This window comes from Gasterosteus aculeatus, chromosome 15 (assembly GCF_964276395.1).
Source record: "Gasterosteus aculeatus chromosome 15, fGasAcu3.hap1.1, whole genome shotgun sequence".
Taxonomy (NCBI): domain Eukaryota; kingdom Metazoa; phylum Chordata; class Actinopteri; order Perciformes; family Gasterosteidae; genus Gasterosteus; species Gasterosteus aculeatus.
In genome coordinates, this window is record NC_135703.1 from 1,763,725 (window position 1) to 1,783,414 (window position 19,690).

At 48.3% G+C, this 19,690-nt stretch overlaps 3 protein-coding genes and 1 long non-coding RNA gene across 7 annotated transcripts; 3 read left to right on the forward strand and 1 right to left on the reverse strand.

Annotated features, from left to right (window-relative positions):
* Nucleotides 1–343: 343 nt before the first annotated feature.
* On the reverse strand, nt 344–2,648 carry LOC144388388 (uncharacterized). The gene is made up of 3 exons (XR_013452749.1): nt 2,511–2,648; nt 2,358–2,439; nt 344–1,476 (listed from the first exon to the last, which is right to left on the reverse strand). It is a non-coding gene; the product is annotated as an uncharacterized LOC144388388 (long non-coding RNA).
* pgrmc2 (progesterone receptor membrane component 2) lies at nt 351–5,205 on the forward strand. The gene is made up of 3 exons (XM_040199069.2): nt 351–885; nt 2,569–2,724; nt 3,572–5,205. The coding sequence occupies exons 1-3, from the start codon at nt 543–545 to the stop codon at nt 3,667–3,669; spliced, it is 597 nt and encodes a 198-aa protein (XP_040055003.1). The 5' UTR covers nt 351–542; the 3' UTR covers nt 3,670–5,205.
* Nucleotides 5,206–5,540: 335 nt separating this feature from the next.
* Nucleotides 5,541–9,765, forward strand: asmt2 (acetylserotonin O-methyltransferase 2). Its single transcript, XM_078089286.1, has 8 exons — nt 5,541–6,396; nt 6,683–6,857; nt 7,008–7,137; nt 7,246–7,314; nt 7,406–7,524; nt 8,079–8,219; nt 8,340–8,462; nt 8,661–9,765. Exons 1-8 carry the CDS (start codon nt 6,313–6,315, stop codon nt 8,870–8,872), a joined length of 1,053 nt encoding a protein of 350 aa, XP_077945412.1. The 5' UTR covers nt 5,541–6,312; the 3' UTR covers nt 8,873–9,765.
* Nucleotides 9,766–10,092: 327 nt separating this feature from the next.
* Nucleotides 10,093–19,493, forward strand: jade1 (jade family PHD finger 1). Of its 4 annotated transcripts, none has more exons than XM_040200334.2 (11): nt 10,093–10,610; nt 12,080–12,159; nt 12,907–12,974; nt 13,690–13,847; nt 14,241–14,425; nt 14,648–14,859; nt 14,955–15,122; nt 15,534–15,650; nt 15,879–16,514; nt 17,251–17,368; nt 17,537–19,493. In XM_040200334.2, the coding sequence occupies exons 2-11, from the start codon at nt 12,102–12,104 to the stop codon at nt 18,496–18,498; spliced, it is 2,682 nt and encodes an 893-aa protein (XP_040056268.2). In that variant the 5' UTR covers nt 10,093–10,610; nt 12,080–12,101; the 3' UTR covers nt 18,499–19,493. The 4 variants fall into 4 exon arrangements, with proteins under 4 accessions (XP_040056268.2, XP_040056267.2, XP_077945411.1 ...); XM_040200333.2 differs by having other exon boundaries at nt 10,154–10,429; XM_078089285.1 differs by having other exon boundaries at nt 10,200–10,429; nt 12,029–12,159.
* The last annotated feature ends 197 nt before the right edge of the window (nt 19,494–19,690 follow it).

A 19,690-nucleotide genomic window follows, 5' to 3' on the forward strand; every position in this document is an offset into this window, starting at 1 on the left:
ATGTGTTTAGTAAATCCTCATTGGTTCCAGCTTTTCTAAACTGTATATTTTCTGGTTTTCATAGACATCTTTGATGGCAAATGGGAGGGGATTCATAGATTAATGTAAACATTAATGCAACACTTAACTCAAGCAATGAGCCTTTGCAAATAAAGACAAAATAATGTACCTGTAAGGAAATCATAACACCGAAACTGCATGTGTATGCCTTTGGTGGGATATATTTTACATTACCAATGACATCCGGTGCATTAAAGTATGCCATAAACCAACATATTTTTTGATGTCATGTTTTATTCAGACGCGTTTAATAAACATTTAAAACACACTTGACAAAAAACCCTCAAGTCAGATTTGATTTAATATAAAAAAAAATAATAACTGACTCGACTGTGAAAGGCGTGGTTATTTAAAACAACAGCGTTACGTTACACCACACAAGAACGCAATGTAACAACTCACGCAACTGGTGGTTCCGCCATTCCCCGACAGCACCTGAACGCAGCATCTGGCCAGGGGCGGGTAGGCGCTAACCGTGCAGTATGGCGGACGATGGAGACAGTTCGAGCGGACCAGTTGACGCGAGCGGCGGGCAGGGGGCCGCGGATGAGTCGGACGGGTTCGGCCTCGGCGCGATGCTGTTGAATATCGGTATCTTGGTGGTGGTGGCGGCGGCCTGCGTGGCGGCGTACCGGCGGTGGGGCAGGCGGCTGGTGGCCAACGCGGCCCAGGGCGACCAGGCCTCGGCGCTCCCCAAGATGAGGAGACGGGACTTCACTCTGGAGCAGCTGCGGGAGTACGACGGGCTCCAGAGCCCCCGCATCCTCATGGCGGTCAACATGAAAGTTTTCGACGTGACCAGCGGCAAAAAGTTTTACGGGAAAGGTGAGAGGTGCCGGTGTGCAGAACGAGCGACCCGGCGGGCGGGTTGAGCTGACACGTCCCCGCTCGTAGGGAGTTTGTCCCAAACAAAACAAAGCAAAAAAAATGTTGGGGCGCAAACGGTTGTGGTTAGCTAGCTTAGCTCCTTTTGGCTTTGTCCGTGTTATTGAATGGGATGCTAGCTGGTGGCTAACTGGCACCGCTGTATTTGGAAGGGGCGGGGGGGAGGGGGTCTCGACTGTTGTGATGACGCTTGAACACGCGTTAACTTTACTTGTATTGACCCCGAACCTGCGGAACTTTTTAGTTAAAGTTGAGTGAAGCGCGTCTTTTAACCGACTGGCCTGCTAAACGTTAGCCTGCTAGCTTGTTGACGTGGAGACACGTTGCCCCGTCTGGGTGTTTGGTCCCGAGCCGCCTGTTGTTCACGCTGCGGGGAGTCACCCCGCCTGCACACCGGGCTCTCTGCCCCCGTGTCTGAACCTGAGGCAGGCGATGCAACCTCCCTTTTCCTCCCCCTTTCTCCTCCCAACGTAGCAGCTGTCCTGTTACGCTGTGCAGAGCGGAAGTTAAATGCAGCTCCGGGAGGACGATCTGAAAAACACACAATGATTAACGTGCACAAAGGATTCAGTCTGCACACGTGTTGTTCTTAAATCTGCATAGCTAGCGTTAGCTCAACGTTAGCTCAACGTTAGCCCCCGTCCAGCGTGTAATGAACTATAATTATTACAGCTAACACCCCCCTCCGCCCCCCCCGTCTCACGTGTCACCGGGCCGGAGCCCCAACAAACAAACAAATATTTGTGTTCAGCTGTAGTTTGGTCTATTTTCTAGAAAGTGACAGTTTGCCTGTTTGTTCATATTTTGAACGTTTTACACTCAGAGATTTTTAAAGTAGTTACAAAATGAAATGGTTGCTCTTCTTGTTAGAAGAGTCACGCCTTTCCCATGACTTGTGACACATTTTTGTTGTTGTGAGTCTTGACACTCCTCTAAAATATTCTAATAATAGACATTTTAATAACAGCGGAATGTTGCTGTGGTGTCACTTAAGGTTGCCATTTTTAATCTGTAAAATGCTCCTTATGACACGAGGATCTAATCTCTGAGGCGATAAGGCGGCGGTTTGGACTCGGGGGCCTTTTTCTTTTTCTAATTTGTTGTGCAAATATTAGCAGAAAGCCGACGGGCCTGCAGAGTTTCACATGCTGATCAGATGATGTTCTTCTGGAGGGACAGTTTAAAACACAGCGTCAGAGGGGCCTCGTGATGCTCTTTGAGAAAAGCATGTGTAGATATTTGCTTTATGTTTTGCTACAGCTGTGGCTGAAAATGTTGGTAGAAGTTACCAGACAGGAAAACCACAATAATGACATGTATTTCATCTCAGAGTGTTTGAGACTGTCTGCTGTCCTCAGCCTCAAAGAAGAAGCAGTGTTTTTATTTTTTCTGTCTTCAAGGGCTTCACTCACCCGCAGTCCTAAAGGCCTTTAACGTGAAGCAGCGGTGGTCACGTGACCCGTTCTGGGTTAATCGCAGAGGTGGAACTCGTTGCTGGAATAGAACCGGTTACCTTTACACTTCGCTCCGTCACTCGAGTGGGATGGAAATAGATCGATACCCACCAGGCACAGAACGAGGCCGCTTTGTCGTAGTTCATGCTGACTGCTTCTCCTCCCTCAGACGGTCCTTACGGCATCTTCGCGGCCCGGGACGCTTCGAGGGGCTTGGCCACCTTCTGCCTGGAGAAAGACGCCCTGCGGGACGAGTACGACGACCTGTCGGACCTCAGCGCCGTGCAGATGGAGAGCGTGAGGGAGTGGGAGATGCAGTTCATGGGTACGCTTCCTCCACAGCTCCGCGTTCATCGCTGTCATTCCTGTACTTTTACACTTGGTAATGTGTGGATTGTTGATGTAACACTTTTAGATCCCGTTATCTTAAACACGCCTCGAACGTATACAAGAGTCACGGCTCATGTTTTACTTCACATCAAGAGGCCCTCGGGTTAAATGCGGGGTGTTACGCTTTGCCCGCAGAGAGCACGCCTCTGGATGCAGCAGAGAGATAAGACGTTTAAAGCTGGAAAGGGCAGATTTAGAAGTTGGCGTCCCCGAACGATGTCTGATCAACTCGCGTAAGAAGATGACAGTAAATTGCTCAAAGCTTGTTTACTTCTACGACTGATGTGAGACCAGAACTCTCCTTCAAATTCAGTCTTTTTTAGAATTTAGATTTGTCACCTGTTTCAGGATCACAATTTGCTTCTCAGATGTTCTCTTTTTTCTGCTTTTATATCATCGCAAAGTAGAAACATTTACATTTTGGTGTAGTTGTTTGATTTTTTTAAAATGTATTTTTAAATCAAAAATTCAGCTGATCACCCTTGTCAATTAGAAGTCTCTTCTTTTCCTTGATGGTGAGCAAAATATCTTCTGATATTGCATTTGGAAAAATTACTAGAAATTTCTCGCAGGCTCTTTTTTTTTATTTTGGCCCGTGTTTGTTTTTGTATCTGAAAGAATTGATTCTTTTCTAAAAGAAAAACAGCCGCAACGGATTAATTGAGTAATTGCATTAAAAAGAAGTCAATATTATTTACCTTTTCTGATTCACAAGCATGAATCCAATAATAATGCTTCACTTCGCGTTCAACACATTTATCATTTTTCCGCCGCCGTTGCAGAGAAGTACGACTACGTCGGGCGGTTGCTGAAGCCCGGAGACGAGCCGTCGGAGTACACGGACGAGGAGGACGTCAAAGACCACCTGAAGCACGACTGAGCGGTTCCTTCACACCGACCAAAGCCAGGAGCCGGCAGACAGCTGCGACAGACACCCCCACCTCCCCCACCCCCACCCCTCCACCTCCCCGCCTCCTCTCTCCCTGCCTCGAACTCCCAAAAAACGCTTCTCCCCCTCAATCTGTCTGGTGCCGCGGCTGTTCTCCGCGGAGAGGGGGCCAGACTTATGTTTGGAGGCCCGGACCTCTTCCCAACCCCCCCACCCAACCTTCACCACCACCCACCTCCCTCTTCATCCTGCAGAGATGACCACCACCAGGAAGCGGGTCAAAACATCTTGGATGGGGGCTTTTTTCTTCTTTTAAAGACAAACTCGGGGGTGGCAGAAGGGATTGTTTGTGCAGTTAGATGTATTTGAAACAAAACACATAATATTTTAGCCATTTCTCCAAAAGGCGGGGGGGTGGGGTCGCCACTGAGCCCCGGGTGGAGGTGGTCCGACGTAGAGGAACACATCGGTCAAGGTCGATCGGTGGGTCCGGAGTTCTCTCTCTTTTTTTTTTTTATCTTCGGTTTAGTCACATCGCATCTGAAACTTCTGCTTCAGCTTTGGACGGCTTGTCAATCAACATGTTGTTATTTTGTTTTTGGGTAGTTGTCCCCGCTGTCGAGGGCGGCGCTGCGACCTGAGAATCAGCGCTGTGGAGGCGATGGGGCCGTTGCATTTTCCTGTTGTGTTTGTAGTGAATGCACTACCAGTTTTCTGTTTGTCACCATGTGATTGTATTTGTTGAGTAGCATAGTGTGTGGGGGGGGATTCTGATGGAGGAAGGGGGGGTTAAGGTCATCAAACCGACAGAATCACCGATCAGGAACACAAAGGGAATGTGATGACGGCGGTCCTAATCAATCGACTCCATTGTTTACACGCCTCACGAGCCGGCTGCAAGTCTGTAGCTTCCCCCCAAAAAATGGTCCAAGTATTAATCGTGCCTTATTTTGTTTGTTGCGTCAGTCCTGACCGCTCCGGAGGAGGTGGAGGCGGGCGGAGGAACGGAGGCGTCCCCTGACTTTAGAGAAAGGCATGTACGTTCTGTCAGACTTAATATTTCCCCACTTCACAAACTGTAAATAGACCGTATGAATTGCTCAGTGTTACTGCCATATGTATGTAGGTGATGAACTCCAGATGTGCATAATGCTTTGTCCTATCGGCCAAAACCCCCCATGGTTTTTCTTTTTTCGGTTCAGAACTTTTTTTAAAAATGTGGGTAACCCCCCCCCCCTCCAAAACAACAACAACAACGACAAAGTGTTGCGAAATGCTGCTGGGCCGGACCGGGAGCTGTTCCTCGCGTGTTTTGTTCAGAGACGTTGCTTATCCTGTAAATATATCTATCATTTTATTAAAGCATGTGCAACAACAAAGTGAGCTATGCCGAATTCCCACCACGTCATGTATTTAAATGTTGGGTGTGTGGGTGTGTGCGTGTGTGCGCTTTTGTGTGTGTGTGTCTGTCTGCGTGACAGGCAGGAAGGGATTTGTTCATGCATAATAAATCGATTTGGTTAATAATTGAAGGTGTCTGGAGTTTATTCGCAGGATTTTTTTTTTTATTGTTGAGATTCTTTAAGTGTTGCTCAGTTCCGAATGAGGGGAAAAACTTTTTCATTTCGGTTTAATATCTGAGGAGAATCAAATGTGAAGTCATCACCTGATCGATTATCCTGACATTTCTTTTGTGTGTTTTAATTTTTAATGGAGCGTTTGAACCGTCAGTAATGACTTTTATTTAATTCTTACCACAGAGACATTGTTGAACGGAGTTAGTTTGATAATGTTCATCTAAGGAATGTGAACGTGTGCAGAAAAACCAGGAACAAAAACAGGCTGATGCTCCGTGAACAAGTTATTAACTCCAGATGTTGAGCACAAACCAAAAATAAGCACTTCAGGCCAGACACCAACTAGCTGACAGAAGAAAAAGAGGAATGTTTCATGATATAGAAAGCAAGATTTTAAGAATGATGGACTTTCATAACAAACGTGAATGTGTAGGATGTTGTACATAAATTCAATTTTTATAACATTCCTGGAGTATGTCGCATGTGTACAGACTGTAAACCCTCTAAGGCAAATTGAATTGAATTGAATAAACAGGAAAAATAAGTAAATTGGGTTAAATAATGAACACTATAAAATACAGGACAAAAAAGGAAATAAGTAAATATTCTATTAGAAATAATTCATATACCATAAATGTTTATTTCTTAACAGAATTGGATGCACGTAACCACGCTTTGTCCAAGTGTACATTATCTTTACAATAAACAGCTCAGCAGCGCCACCACTCGCGCTGCGGATGATCCAAGAACTGCACCGTCTCGCGCTAGTGTGTGTGTGTGCGCGCGTGTCCGTGTGCGCGTGTATTTCAGCGAAACTAGTCGCTGCTGTGTCTCTCCGGTCGAAGAGGATCCTCTAAAGATCCGGACCAGGGACGCATTTTCTGACGATCCCTCGACCATTTTAACCGATCGTCCCTGAACGCACCACCGACATCTTGGCTGGGCTTTTGCTTTTTTTGGGCTCATTTCACAAACTCCGCTGTGGTTTTGTCCCCTCGCACGCGGACCGGCGCGGATCCCTCGGTGGCGAACGGCTGAGCGCGGACTGTCTGCCGGGATGATGGCCGAGCATCTGTCCCGCAGCGAGCTGGACTACCCCTTCAAACTTCTGGAGTATTTCAACGGCTTCAGGGTGTCGAAGGTGACGTCATGGTTCATTTAGCAGGTTCCCTGCAGGGAGCACGTTTCACACTTCCATCTCCTAGTATAAAAAACAGGACTGAAATGTATTTCAGCTGGAACTATACTATTCTGTGCATTTATAATATATATTAAATGTTTTATGACTTCAGGATTATTTGTTTTAATCTGATACATTTATGTGTTTATGTTTGTGTGTGTGTGTGCACGTATGTGGATATATATGTACTACACACTGACATGCATTCTATATATCTGCTATAAATCTACTATGTGGACCCCTGCAGGTGATTTTCTCGGCCTGTGAGCTGGGGGTGTTTGACCTCCTGCTGAGGTCACCGGAGCCGATGAGTGCGCAGCATGTCGCCCGGGAGCTGAGCACCAGTGTGGACGGGACGGAGCGGCTGCTGGACGCGCTGGTGGGCATGGAGATCCTGGAGGTGGAGACCTCAGACGGGGCAGGTGAGGAGGAGGAGGAGGAGGAAGCCCTGAGGAACCCCGCAACAAGCAGAAAAACACTAACTTCCCTCTCGTGTGAGACGAGGAAGAAGAGCGTCAAGTCTGCAGATGTGGAGAACGTTGACAGTTTGAACTTGTCGTCCTTTGCCACAGCTGTGTACAGCAGCACCGACGTGGCCAACCTGTACCTGGCCAGAGGCAGCAGCAAGTCCCTCCACGACATGATCGCGTACCAGTCCCAGACCGTGTACCCGCTGTGGAACCACCTGGCCGACGCCGTCAGGTGACCCGGGGTTCTTTACCTGTTTTTCCTGTGTCTTCTCGTGTTATATTGACCCTTATACAGAGCCATCGTTCTCCGTCGTCATCCTCTCCTCTTCCCGCCACGCAGGGAGGGAAGGAACCAGAACGAAAAGGCCTTCGGCCTCCCCCCGGAGGACATCTTCCAGGCCGTGTACAGGTGGGCGTCGGCCTTACCGCTCCGCACGCTGCAACCTTTGACCTCGTTTGCTGGGTGACTCAACCCTGCGAGCTTTGTGATCCTCGCACAGATCCGAGGAGGAGATGCTGAGGTTCATGGGTCTGATGAACTCCTCGTGGGTTCTGGACGGACACGACATCGCGACGGCCTTCGACCTCTCCGGCTTCCAGAAGATAGTGGACCTCGGAGGTGAGAGCGTTTTATTTCGTTTTTGCATTTTGACCCAAAATATATGAAATTAATCAGCGTGTTTTTTTGTCTAATTTGAAATGAAACATGATTGTTAGATCAATATGTAAAGAAACAATTGATACAATACATTATTATTACGTTATTATCCACACTATATTATTTAATGTGACATTTATTCAGTACTAATACAACACAAATTACTCCATTACAAGTAAAACTCCTGCTAAATGTTACTTTAAGTATTAGATTTGAGACTGTTCTACTATTAGAAATTATAAAATTACATTATATTACTCAAACAGTCCTGTAAAGTTGTTTTAATTATTAACTATTATTTGTATTAATCTGAGGCTTATTTTCCATTTGAATTAAATTATTTTTGTAACAATTTTTTTTTTGTAATTAATTATACATTTAAATTGATTAATTGATCTAAATATTTAAAATCACTCAAACAAAGAAGTACCTCACATTTGTACATTAATTGGGCGAATGTACTGGTCACATTCCAGCTCTGCACACTGACACGGTTCCGTCTGAATAACTCCCAGGATGCACTGGGGCTCTGGCCCGGGAGATGGCGAAGGCGTACCCGTCCTCCTCCGTCACCGTGTTCGACCTCCCGCAGGTGGTGGAGACGGCGCTGAAACATTTCCCCCAGGAGGACGCCGGTGCCGTGCGGTTCCTCGGCGGTGAGCCTCCACATTCAACATCTCGTGTGCTTCAATCTCGGTCGTTTGCGCGGTGCTTTTAAACGCCGACGTTGTATTTTCGTGATTCATCTGAAGTGTTTCTTCCCGTTTCTCTCGCAGGAGATTTCTTCAGCGGTGAACTTCCTCCTGCTGACCTTTACGTTCTGGCCCGAATCATTCACGACTGGCCCGAGGAGAAGTGCCTCGCGCTGCTGAAGAAGCTCTACGACGCCTGCAAGCCAGGTGAGTTTAAAGGCACCGTTCACCCCGAAAGATCCCAAAACACGCTTTTACCCTCCGTTATTTCTACATACATCCCTCCGTAGACCCATGGAGCGCGTGTACTAAGCTTCTGTTCACTGGTCGAACAACACGACCATGTTGTTCACTCCTCTGGACGGACTCGTTCAGCTCTCCGGTTTCTTTTGTCCCCGCTGCTAGGCGGCGGCGTCCTGCTGGTGGAGGCCCTGCTCTTTGAGAACAGACGGGGTCCCGTCACGGCTCAGATCTTCTCCCTCAACATGCTGGTGCAGATGGAGGGTCGGGAGCGCCCGCCCTCCGGGTACACCGGCCTCCTCAACAGGACCGGCTTCCACGACGTGCAGGTGTGCCGGACCGGCAAGTCCTACGACGCCATCCTGGCCGTCAGATGAGCCGTCGGGGGGCGGCGACCACGTCGGGCGTTTTGAGGCCGTGAAAAGGTTTGAGGTCGGACATCAGCGTTTGAGCTCTGTGGGTTTGAGTGTGGTAGATTCACCGTGTGTGTCCTGGTCGTCCCCCGTGATGTTTTCCGATGTTACAGGTAATCTTGTCCTACAAATGAAAACCTTCTCTGGATTGAAGTTGCTGCTGGGGTTTATTTTTGTTTATAAGTCGCATACTTGTGTATATTTGTGGAGATCAAATGATTCTCATTATTTTGCAACGACGAGAATTATTTTGAGTTACAGCATTGATTCAGTGTTTGATCATTTTTTTTATTTTCAGAAAGTTTCTCATTGTAATGATCCCGTCTTTTATTAATGTTTTTGAGGATTCAGTAGACAAAGAAGCATTACAAACCTTCAGTGAAAAAACATTTTAAAAAGCGCTGAATTTAGCATAAAATTGTTGTTGCGATGTTTGACTGTGTCTTCCCTGCTCACCGCGATGCGTTCAGGTTCCCTCTCAAGCTGCGTGCAAGACAAACCTCATTGTTGTTGTCATTCTCCCACGATTTATCTTTTTCATATTTTTAAGCTGTTGTGGGAGATTCTGGTTGAAGGAAATCATCGTAGTGTTATTAAAAAAATATATATATTTTCTTTGTTTGTTGCATTTCGTTGTGTGATTTACATAATGTCAGGTGTAAATATGTAAGTCACACACCGAATACATGCTACATGCCCGTGTAAGTGATTTACTTGTGTCGTAGATTAGGTGTGAATGTAAAATATATATCAACATGTTTAATGGAAGCTTCTAAAAACTCCTTTTTAAATCCCCACATGGTTTTGTTCACTTGTTTTCATGTTTACATTAAATCAAAGACGATGCTCAAATCTTACCGCTTGTCGTCTTCTGTACTATGATCCTAGTTTCATAAACAGTCATGTTCTTAATAATAAGTAACAAAAATGTGTTTATTATAATCACGTATACGAATCATTACAAATAAAATAAACCGAACAGAAACCCAATACAAAAATGATCAATAGTGCATACACTCAAATATATAGCTGAAAATGACTTATCTTATAATAAAACAATTCAAGAGACGGTTTCAATGACAATTTCCTCAAATGTACTTAATTGACCCGGTAACAAAAACAAGTTAATATCATTCTTTAAGGTTCCATTGATTGTGCTTCGTTCTAATTACCTGTGTGTACTCTGCAAACAGGAGACGGTGGAACGACGCGATGGTAGAAGGTCGCACGTTCCGCGTGTTGACATTTGAAAGCGGGCGCGCGCAGCGGGAAACGACGGGCGTATTTAAACGTTCTTACTCAGATGTGACGCACCGGTAGCCGTTTGTTGGATTCCGGTTTCGTCGGACTCTGCTGCCCTCCAGCGTCGAACCGGCGCCCCCGCAGCGCGCCGCGGGTAACCGCCTCCCCGCTCCCCGCTTGTGTGTATGGGGAATGCGGGTCAAGCGGAACTCACGGCCGAAACCTGCGCTTCACGCATCAAACTCAAAACACCGGCTTTCGTCGGGCCCGAAGTTCTCTGTATGTACCGTCCACTCTTTTCCCCCCTACAAACTACACGCAGGTTTCAAGTCGTGTGGATGTTTTTTTAACGGGCTGATTTGAAGTCGATGTGTTTTTGTATTAATGGTCGCACGGAAAAACGCGACATCGTCATTTAAAATGGCGCCAAAGATTAACCTCAGCCCGTGGACCGCTGCTGGTAAATGTTCCATACTGTACCCTGCTGGCTAGCAACGTCCAGATAGCACAACAACATGGCTGTACTAGTTAACGTTAGTTAAGCTAGTTAATTCACGAGCGTGTTCACGTTTCGGGTGGTTTGTTTGAATCCAATTGTTGACCCTTAACCCTTGACAAATAACTGACCAGGGACCGTTAGCTAGCGTTAAATAACGTTAGCCCCGTAGAAGCTAACGTTACGTCAGCAGCCGATGGCTAATGCTAAAAGCTGACTAGCTAACGGGCTAGCCGATGTGGCTAACAACCAGCCTCCCCATAACCGCTATATTTAACGTGTAGACAAACATGTAAGAAAGGCTCGCGTAACGTATAACCCCCGGGGTGTTAACCGCAGCTTTGGCTGAGCGGCTTGTTTTAAGTTAACGGGCGTAGCAACTTTCTTATCACAGAAAAACATGTCGACGTGCGGCCGCCGGGTGTGGGTGGGCCCTCTTGTTGCATAACGGTTGTGGTGGTGGCCCGGGGGAGGGGGGGGTAGCTTTGGCTAATGTTAGTTAGCTAGCATTTGTATCGTGATTCAAAACGCTCGGCGCTATGTGGTCTGATTTCGCTAATTAGCGCGCACGTTGTAAACCCCACACGCACATTGACCCGTATTCATTAACGTGTTGTCAGGGGAACAACAAGGCCGGCTTTCCGACCCTTTAACCTGCTGGCTACAGTTAGCCGCTCGCTAGTTAGCCGATACTTTCGTTTGCGTGTTTGCTGGAAGAAGGGGCGTCACACAAACCGTGTGGCTAGCCCGCTGTTAGCCTAACGAGCTACCTCGGGGTTAGCACCTTTCCCCGTACTAAAATATGGCCACATGTCGGGACTATTGGAGGGCTTTTCACACGTCGTAAGCGGAACCCGTACAAGGCGCTGTTTGGTGCCTGTGGCTTGTGTTGCCTTGTTGTTGTTGTTGTTGTTGTCCTCGCTGAGCAGTGACCGGTATGTATACACATCAGCATTAGATACAGAGCCCGATAGCTGTCGGATCAGCAGGAAACGGGAGGAATAGTGACAAGTCACTGCTGCTGTTCGGCTTCGATATCCACCCGGTTTATATATAAAAATAACCCAATGTGTGAATATTGAGTGTATCTTCGGGGATAGTAACCCGTCTGTTTGCCTCGGTTCTTAAATCCGCACACAGTTTTCCAGCAGCACCGTGAGCGCTTCAACGTGTCGATCATGTTCATGCGTGAGCTTTTATTTATGGGGGGGAAATTATGTGCAGTGGTTTAATTGTTCATCATGTCCGCGTCTTCTAAAGTTGTTGCTGTTCTAACTCACTCTTTATGTGCGATGACGTCATGTTTGTTTTTGAGTCAGAATTTTAAAAGTCCTCTTCCAAATGTTCTAGAACGTTCTTAATAACAGCTCTGTCTCTTTTAGACTGTCCCCAATCCCGTCTGTAACTTGTCCTCCTGTCTGGTTTGTGTGAAGTGTCCCAGAAGTGTCCCTCACGATGATGAAGAGAAGCAGGCACCCCAGCAGCAGCAGCAGCGACGACTCCGACAATGGAAGTAAGCAAAAGATATCGTCCCCGCTGACTCATTGGGTCCAAATATAGAGCCGAATCAGGTCAAGCTCAACTCTGCAAAAGTGAAAAGCGCCGGAGTAAATGCTTTTAACAGGGAAGTTGTTGTTTGCTGAACATGACTCCCAAACCTTTTGCTGTCAGGGTCAGTAAATGTGTACTTCATGTTCAGGAAGCAAACCGAGAGCGAGGAAGGGAAAGAAAGGCAGCAGATGGACAAAGATTAAGGAACAAAAAAAGAAGGCCTACAATCTGAGAGACAGGCGACAGAGTAGAGGCCCGCGGGCCTTTAAAGACATCCTTCCAGGTCAGGTCAGGCAGACGGGGGCACGTTTGTCATCAGCGAACACTTTCAGAAACACTTATTAATCCAATGCTTCTGGTGTGACCCGGAGCTGTAAAGGGCTTTCAGCCAAGGTCCGATTGAGCGTTAAGCTACACAAACAGTTCAACGCTTTAATGAGATGCTCATTCGGGTTTCTGAGTAGTGAAAATAATGGCTTCGGTCTCATCTGGTCATAAGTGACTGCTGCCGCTGTCAGTAATTGTACAACAAGCCCAAAGTGAAATCAGTGAGACGTGAAGAAGTGAAATTGAAAAAGGAAACTGTCAGTTGCTGAGTTTCCCCGCTTCGAGTTGGGGGAAATCCACACGTGTTTAAGGATGTGAGGTCGCTCATTAAAGCAGAAAAGGACTAAGAAGACTCTACCACTCTTTTGTGTTTCTCCTCCAGGTAATTCCACCTGCTGGTCGCAGCATTCGTCACAGCCCAGGAGGGGGACGGGTCAGAAGCCCTCCGAGGTGCGCCCGTCTGAACTCGTGATCAGATTATGATCAACATGCGTTCAGCCCTTCTGCTTTCATTCTCACTTTCTGCCATCATGTCTTATTTATTTGTTTCGTTTTGAAAAAAAGCAGTGTTTGGATAGAGGAAAAAAAAGATGATTTAATGAACACAGGGTTGATTTTGATTGATAGTGACAAGATGTTTGTAACCCAAATCTTTATTTGTAACCTTCATTGATTTAATCTTCCACGCTGTGAAGCTTATCTGCTGTGCAGACTGTGGACTTGGTCGCTTCAGGCCACCGTTCACGCCCTCACACCAAGAACCAATCAAATCAAAGCAAGGGCATGACTCAGGCCAGAGCAGGATGCTGATTGGCTGGTTCCTGCCTGCTGTGTTTTGATAACGTGGTTGTTTCTTTAGCCTGTGTAAACCCTGCGAAGCAACATCTTTGTGGTTAGAAACATTATGTACACGTCACAAGTCCTTTTTTTTAGACTCATGTGAGCTTCGAGTCTTCCCGATGAAATCATTGACTTGTGTGGCTTAATGGTGCCTGAAGATGCTATCTGATGGTTTCACTGTATTTGTATATTTTTTCCTCACTGATATTTTCAGAGGCCCAACGTATTTCACGTGTGAATATTTGCACTAAAGAGTTTGATAACTTGTGTCTGAAACAACAGTAAGGTTATTCCCTAAACCGCACTGACTCTAGTTCTCATGCAGGTCTTCAGGACCGACCTGATCACCGCCATGAAGGTGCACGACTCGTACCAGCTGACCCCCGAGGACTACTACGTCCTCGCCGACCAGTGGCGGCAGGAGTGGGAGAAGGGCGTCCAGGTTCCTGTCAGCCCCCAGTCCATCCCACAGCCCGTCACCAGGTAGGACAGGACGCAGCCTGTTCAGTCTCGTATTGTCCCCGAGGGAGAATGCAGGAGTGTTTGTGTGGACACCAACTTAAAAGGCTTCTTTAGAGAGACATTGTCTCCTTTCAGTTTCTACCGACGGGTTCACTCTCAGAAAGTTTGAGATCCGGCAAACAAAGTTAGAGAGCGACTGAAAACAACACGTGGATGTGGACAAATCATTAAAATATGTTTAGCAGAGCAATATTCTTGATGCCATTTCAGGTGATATTTTTTCACTTTGATGTAGCCAAATATTAACATGTTCTTTTGGTCCCGTTTGCTCTTTGCTCAGTCTTTTAATGTTATGACAGAAAATATGTCTCAGAAAAGTTTCTAAAAGAGAACCTTTCTGGCGGCGCCTTGCAGGGTGCTGGTTGAGAAAGGAAAGGAGGTCATGTTCGTGAAGCCGAAGAAGCTCATCCGGACGTCGGGCGCCGAGGCCCTGGGCTACGTGGACATCCGGACGCTGGCGGAAGGAATGTGCCGCTACGACCTGAACGAGGAGGACGCCGCCTGGCTGCAAGCCGCCAACAAGGAGTTTGCGGAGATGGGTGAGCTGGTTATTCGGAGAGATTAACATTTATCTATCAGCGTTTGGTACTGCTGCGGTTGGGCGTCTCTTAATGCCGGCTGCCTCCAATCTGGTTAACAACCTCCAGCCAACCGGGAACCTGCGACACAGACACAATACTTCAATTGGCACAGAAATGTGGAAATTAAATAAGTGGTTTAATGTTTTCAAAATGGTCAACTTTTCACTCCCTTCTTTCCAGCCATGCCGCCGCTTGACGAGATCACCATGGAGCGCGTGATGGAGGAGTTTGAGCGGCGCTGCCACGAAAACATGACGCACGCCATGGAGACGGAGGAGGGGCTCGGCATCGAGTACGACGAGGACGTGGTGTGTGACGTCTGCCGGTCCCCCGACGGGGAGGACAACAACGAGATGGTGTTCTGCGACAAGTGCAACATCTGTGTTCACCAGGTCAGAGGTCAACACACACACACTTTCTCCTGTCGGCGCTGTATTGATTTCCGCTTGCTGGAGCTGAGCTGTCCTCCCTCCGCGTTCCTCGCCAGGCGTGCTACGGCATCCAGAAGGTCCCAAAGGGCAGCTGGCTGTGTCGCATCTGTGCCCTGGGCATCCTGCCAAAGTGCCAGCTGTGTCCGAAGAAGGGGGGGGCCATGAAGCCCACGCGGAGCGGAACCAAGTGGGTGCACGTCAGCTGCGCCTTGTGGATCCCAGAGGTGAAGCTCAAATCCACCAGTTTCTAGTACCTACTTACTTATGGCACGTGTTTTATGCGCAGGTCACGCTCGCCCCCTTGGTGCGGTACTCCAGTACTGTGCGACTCCTTCATTCGTATTTGTATTATTATTTACGCTTCAACAGCAACTCGGCAAATGGAAATATGTTTCCAGCCTTTGTTCTCCATTAAAAAAAAACGAAATTGACATCTGACATTAAACTTAATTTCTGATTGGTAACTTGTAATGTAGCTGAAACCGAGGATCCATAACTGTGACTGAAAAGCCAATATTCAGGCATCGGGTGCTGAAACACATAGAAAGTGTCCTCCGGTTAGTTCAATGTATCCGCGGGACGGGCGAGTCACCACCCCGATGTCTACAGGCGACTGATGGCACGTCTCTCTGCAGGTGAGCATCGGGAATCCAGAGAAGATGGAGCCGATCACCAACGTGTCGCACATCCCCGGCAACCGCTGGGCGCTGATCTGCTGCCTGTGTAAAGAGAAGGCCGGCGCGTGCATCCAGGTGCAGTCTCACATGGAGATAAAAGTGATCTAATGACATGACTACAAGCACTCCTGCCAGTTGCATGTTTTGTTATAAAGGGAATTCTTTCAGTTCTAATGACTTTGCTAGCGATGCATGAATCTATCCAGTGAAAACATTTAGTTTGACCACCTTTAATGTCCGTGAAACGAGTCGGCTGACGCTCGGTGCCTCCGATGTTCATCAACGTTGTGTTTGCTGCTGCAGTGCTCGGCGAACAACTGCCGCACCGCCTTCCACGTCACGTGCGGCCTCCACGCCAGCCTGGAGATGAACACCATCCTCACGGAGGAGGACGAGGTCAAGTTCAAGTCCTACTGCCCCAAGCACTCCGGGCTGGAGGGCGCCGAGTCCAGGGAGCGGGACTCGGGAGGCGAGGAGGACAAGGAGAGCGCCAGAGACAAGAAGGGCCGGAGGAGAGGCAGGGTGAGAGGCGGCGGGGAGGAGGAGGAGGAGGAGGAGGAGGAGGAGGAGGAGGCCGCCTCCCCCCGCCCCCTGTCCCACGCGGCTCCCCGGCGCGCCGACAAGGCGCCAAGCGAGCGGGAGCTGCTCGCCAGCCGCCAGCAGGAGAAGAGGGTCAGCCTCCGCAAGCTGAAGCTGCAGGAGATGGAGGAGGAGTTCTACCAGTTCGTGCGGGCGGAGGAGGTGGCCGCCCACCTGAAGCTGCCGGCGGAGGCGGTGGACTTCCTGTTCCAGTACTGGAAGCTGAAGCGCAAAGCCAACTTCAACCAGCCGCTCCTCACGCCCAAGAAGGACGAGGAGGAGAGCCTGGCGCGCCGCGAGCACGAGGTGCTGCTGCGCCGCCTGCAGCTCTTCACGCACCTGCGCCAGGACCTGGAGAGGGTAGGTGTCCACCCCACCCCACCCGAGTGGACAGGGGAGACTCGGGAGAAGTTAAAATAAATTTGACTATAATGAGGAAGTTTGCTTTTATAGATTACATTTAATCCCAATAAAAGAGAATATAATACGTTTAGAAACTATTTTACAATGTGACCCGTGCGAGTCACGTTAAAATCCTCTGGTCCATAGACGTCTGAGAAAATGAGACGACTTCTCTATTGATTCGTCCCCTCAGTAAACATGAGTTTATGGTCTGTCTCTAGTTTCAACACAGTGTGATGTTCATTTAGATTATGGTCCATTTATAGAACATAGTCAGTTATCTGTACTCCAAAACCTCTAGAAGCCATTGGGTGGCGTCTCCATGGCTACGGCCTCACAGACGTTCTGTGTTCATTTTACTTCCCTTCTTTTAGGGTTAGAGAGGCACTTTGTTTAGTTCAGGTCACTAAATGTGAAAATAAAAGCCGCAAATGATGCAGGCGAGAGAAACCGAATCTATTCTGTAGTTAGTCGGCAGCACTCGTCCTTTTAGCGACCTGGTTCTACTCCAGTACAGAGTATATACGTATGTCTAATCACTGCAACACATACTAGAAGATCCATCTAAAATAGGGCTGCATAAGGATTTAGTTTCATTCGATCCGAGTTGAAGGTCCCGGTGGGTCTTTAGGATATTGTCCCGTGTTGGGTGTAATTTGGGGTCGGAGGTTGTTGACTTGACTTGGCTCCTCAGGTCCGTAACCTGACCTACATGGTGACTCGGAGGGAGAAGATGAAGCGCTCGTCGTGGAGAGTCCAGGAGCAGATCTTCCAGCACCAGGTCCGACTGCTCGACCACCAGCTGCTCTCAGGTGACTCATTTTGTGAGATGGTTGAGAGGACGTCTTCAGTAACCGACGCGTGAATGATCACATGCAACGATGTTCTTCTTCTCCGATCAAAACTTCAACCAAATGTGTTGTGCGTGAAACAACGTCGTTATGAGGTCATGACATGGTTCCCCCGAATGTCTGTTGCAGGCGACCCCCCCGAGGAGGATTTGGAGGAGCTCTTCTCGCTGGGCCGCTTGTCCTCTCAGGGCTCCCAGAGTCGCTGCGGACTGAAGACCAGACCACCGTCCTCCGGCCAGGAGAAGATGAAGGGCGGCGACAGGAAGGGCCTCGCTGACTCGGCGCACACTCACAGGAAGGAGAATGGCAGCAAACCGCCGCAGACGCGTGATTGTAAAAGCGCCCGAGCCAAAGAGCCCGCCGAGGCCCAGACCGGCCGGCACGTCCAGCCGCTGAAGCCTCACAGGCCGGACGCCGTGCAGGAGACGATCACGGTCAAGCTGCACAGGGCCGACTGCAGGAAGGGCCCCAGGAGGGAGGCCCCGGGGCCCGAGCCAGAGGAGAGGAAGAGGAAGAGGAGGAGCGACGCGGCGGAGAGCTTCCCCAGCCAGGTGAAGAACCGCTTCGGCTTGAAGCACCTGGAGAAAACCGTGTCCATCCGGCTGGTCGACATCAGGAACTCCGACCACGACGACTTCTTCCTGGGCGAGGCGGCGACCAGAAGAAGCCCCGCCTCCCTGGAGGCGTCGGCCAAGACTAAACCCCAGCGGGGAAACCACAGTTCAGACAGTTGGCCTCGCAAAGCTCCGAGCGGCTCGCACGCGACCGGCAGACATCTCAGAGGCTGGGGGAAGTTCAGGATCCCGAAGAGGAGCGAGCGGCCGCGGACGGCGGAGGAGGATGACGAGGAGGAGGAGGAACACGAAGAAGTGGAGGAGAAGGAGGCCCAGCTGAGGCCCCTGACCAAGGCGCCTGAGCCGTCGTACCCGAAGACCCGCCTCCGCGCGGGGCCGGTGAGCGACCGCTACGCCTCCGACTCCCAGGCGGGCGAGGACGAGCCCCGCCTGAAGCGCTGCCAGCTGAGGGGCGCCGCGCCGCTGGGCCGGCGCTACGGCTCCGACATCATCCGCCGCGGCGTGCTGGCCTCCTGATGAGCTGCTCAGTCGCAGACGAATCATAAAATGCCTACATTCAAAAACAGAGCTGATATTTATTTTTTACTTGTAACATATGTAAATCTGGGAAATAATTGACTTTATTTTGAGCTATTTTTTTTTTTTCTTTTCCTCTTAAAAAGTAGAATGATGTCAAGTTGCCACTGAAACGCTCGCGCAGATGTTTACGCGCAGAAGCATCAATGCAGAGAAGTTGTGAATGTTGCTCGGGACCATAAGCTTGCAATGGAGTTTGTATTTTTTATTTTTACATAGTTGCACTTAGACAAAGAAAGCTGACGCGGATAATCGCCACGTCAGCGAAATAGGACTTTTTTTTTTTTTGTCTCTTTTTAAAATCAAGCTTCATCTGACGGTCAAACTGCCCCTTTTTTATCGCTATTTAAACTCCAGCTGTCGTCCTTCGTTGAACTCTTCGAACTGGAGGAAACGGAAAAAAAGAGTTCAGAATGACGTCATCAGCACTTAAGTGTAATTGAACAGCGATCGTATCGTTTCCATCATGTGCCTAACTTTTATTTTGAAGCGTTTGCACTACGAGAGGACGGCACAGGTGAGGTACGAGGAGAGTTATTTTTACACTGAAAAATGGAAAAAAGCATTTTGTACCCTCGGCCGCTGCTGTACTACTGTTATGCAAAATGAACCGTGTTTTTGTCGTCTTAGAGGAATAAAACTGGACGGCGTCGGTCTGGGATCTGTACTTGATGTTTCAGGAACTTAAGAATGAAATGAAATAAAGCTCGACAACAAAGAATACATTTGAGCCGAATGTGGGTGTAATACAGTTATCCTCCAGTTATTTTGGTTAATTGATTAGTTCGAAATATCTTTTCAAAGTGACTGTTTACTGCTTATCCGCTTCAGTGTTTTTGGATCGTTGGCCAGAAAACTAAGCTCGGGAAATTGTGACGTTAATGTGCAAAATTAAGTACAGAAACTAATCCGATAATAAAAACAAGTTGAAAATATATTTTTGGAAAAATGTATTAATCCATGTCAGAATTCTTTGTATGTTCTGTTCACCTGGGTGCCAACAAGCCAGAGGAAAAGTTAGTGATTACTTTTGTCTCGGGACCGGTTCCATTCAGGAGGTCCTGGTTCTGTGTGAAGTTGCGCCGGATTGAACTTAAAGACTTGTGGGACGAGAGAAGTGCAGCAAACATTC

Bases quoted from the DNA above. Each gene is read 5' to 3' on its own strand.
- jade1 (XM_040200328.2), top strand. From the start codon at position 11,457: ATGTCGGGACTATTGGAGGGCTTTTCACACGTCGTAAGCGGAACCCGT. The intron at 14,860-14,954 runs GTCAGAGGTCAA...GTTCCTCGCCAG, and splicing joins GCAACATCTGTGTTCACCAG to GCGTGCTACGGCATCCAGAA. The intron at 15,123-15,533 runs GTGAAGCTCAAA...GTCTCTCTGCAG, and splicing joins GCGCCTTGTGGATCCCAGAG to GTGAGCATCGGGAATCCAGA.
- asmt2 (XM_078089286.1), top strand. From the start codon at position 6,313: ATGATGGCCGAGCATCTGTCCCGCAGCGAGCTGGACTACCCCTTCAAA. The intron at 6,397-6,682 runs GTGACGTCATGG...GGACCCCTGCAG, and splicing joins ACGGCTTCAGGGTGTCGAAG to GTGATTTTCTCGGCCTGTGA. The intron at 7,138-7,245 runs GTGACCCGGGGT...CCCGCCACGCAG, and splicing joins CACCTGGCCGACGCCGTCAG to GGAGGGAAGGAACCAGAACG.
- pgrmc2 (XM_040199069.2), top strand. From the start codon at position 543: ATGGCGGACGATGGAGACAGTTCGAGCGGACCAGTTGACGCGAGCGGC. The intron at 886-2,568 runs GTGAGAGGTGCC...CTCCTCCCTCAG, and splicing joins CAAAAAGTTTTACGGGAAAG to ACGGTCCTTACGGCATCTTC. The intron at 2,725-3,571 runs GTACGCTTCCTC...CCGCCGTTGCAG, and splicing joins GTGGGAGATGCAGTTCATGG to AGAAGTACGACTACGTCGGG.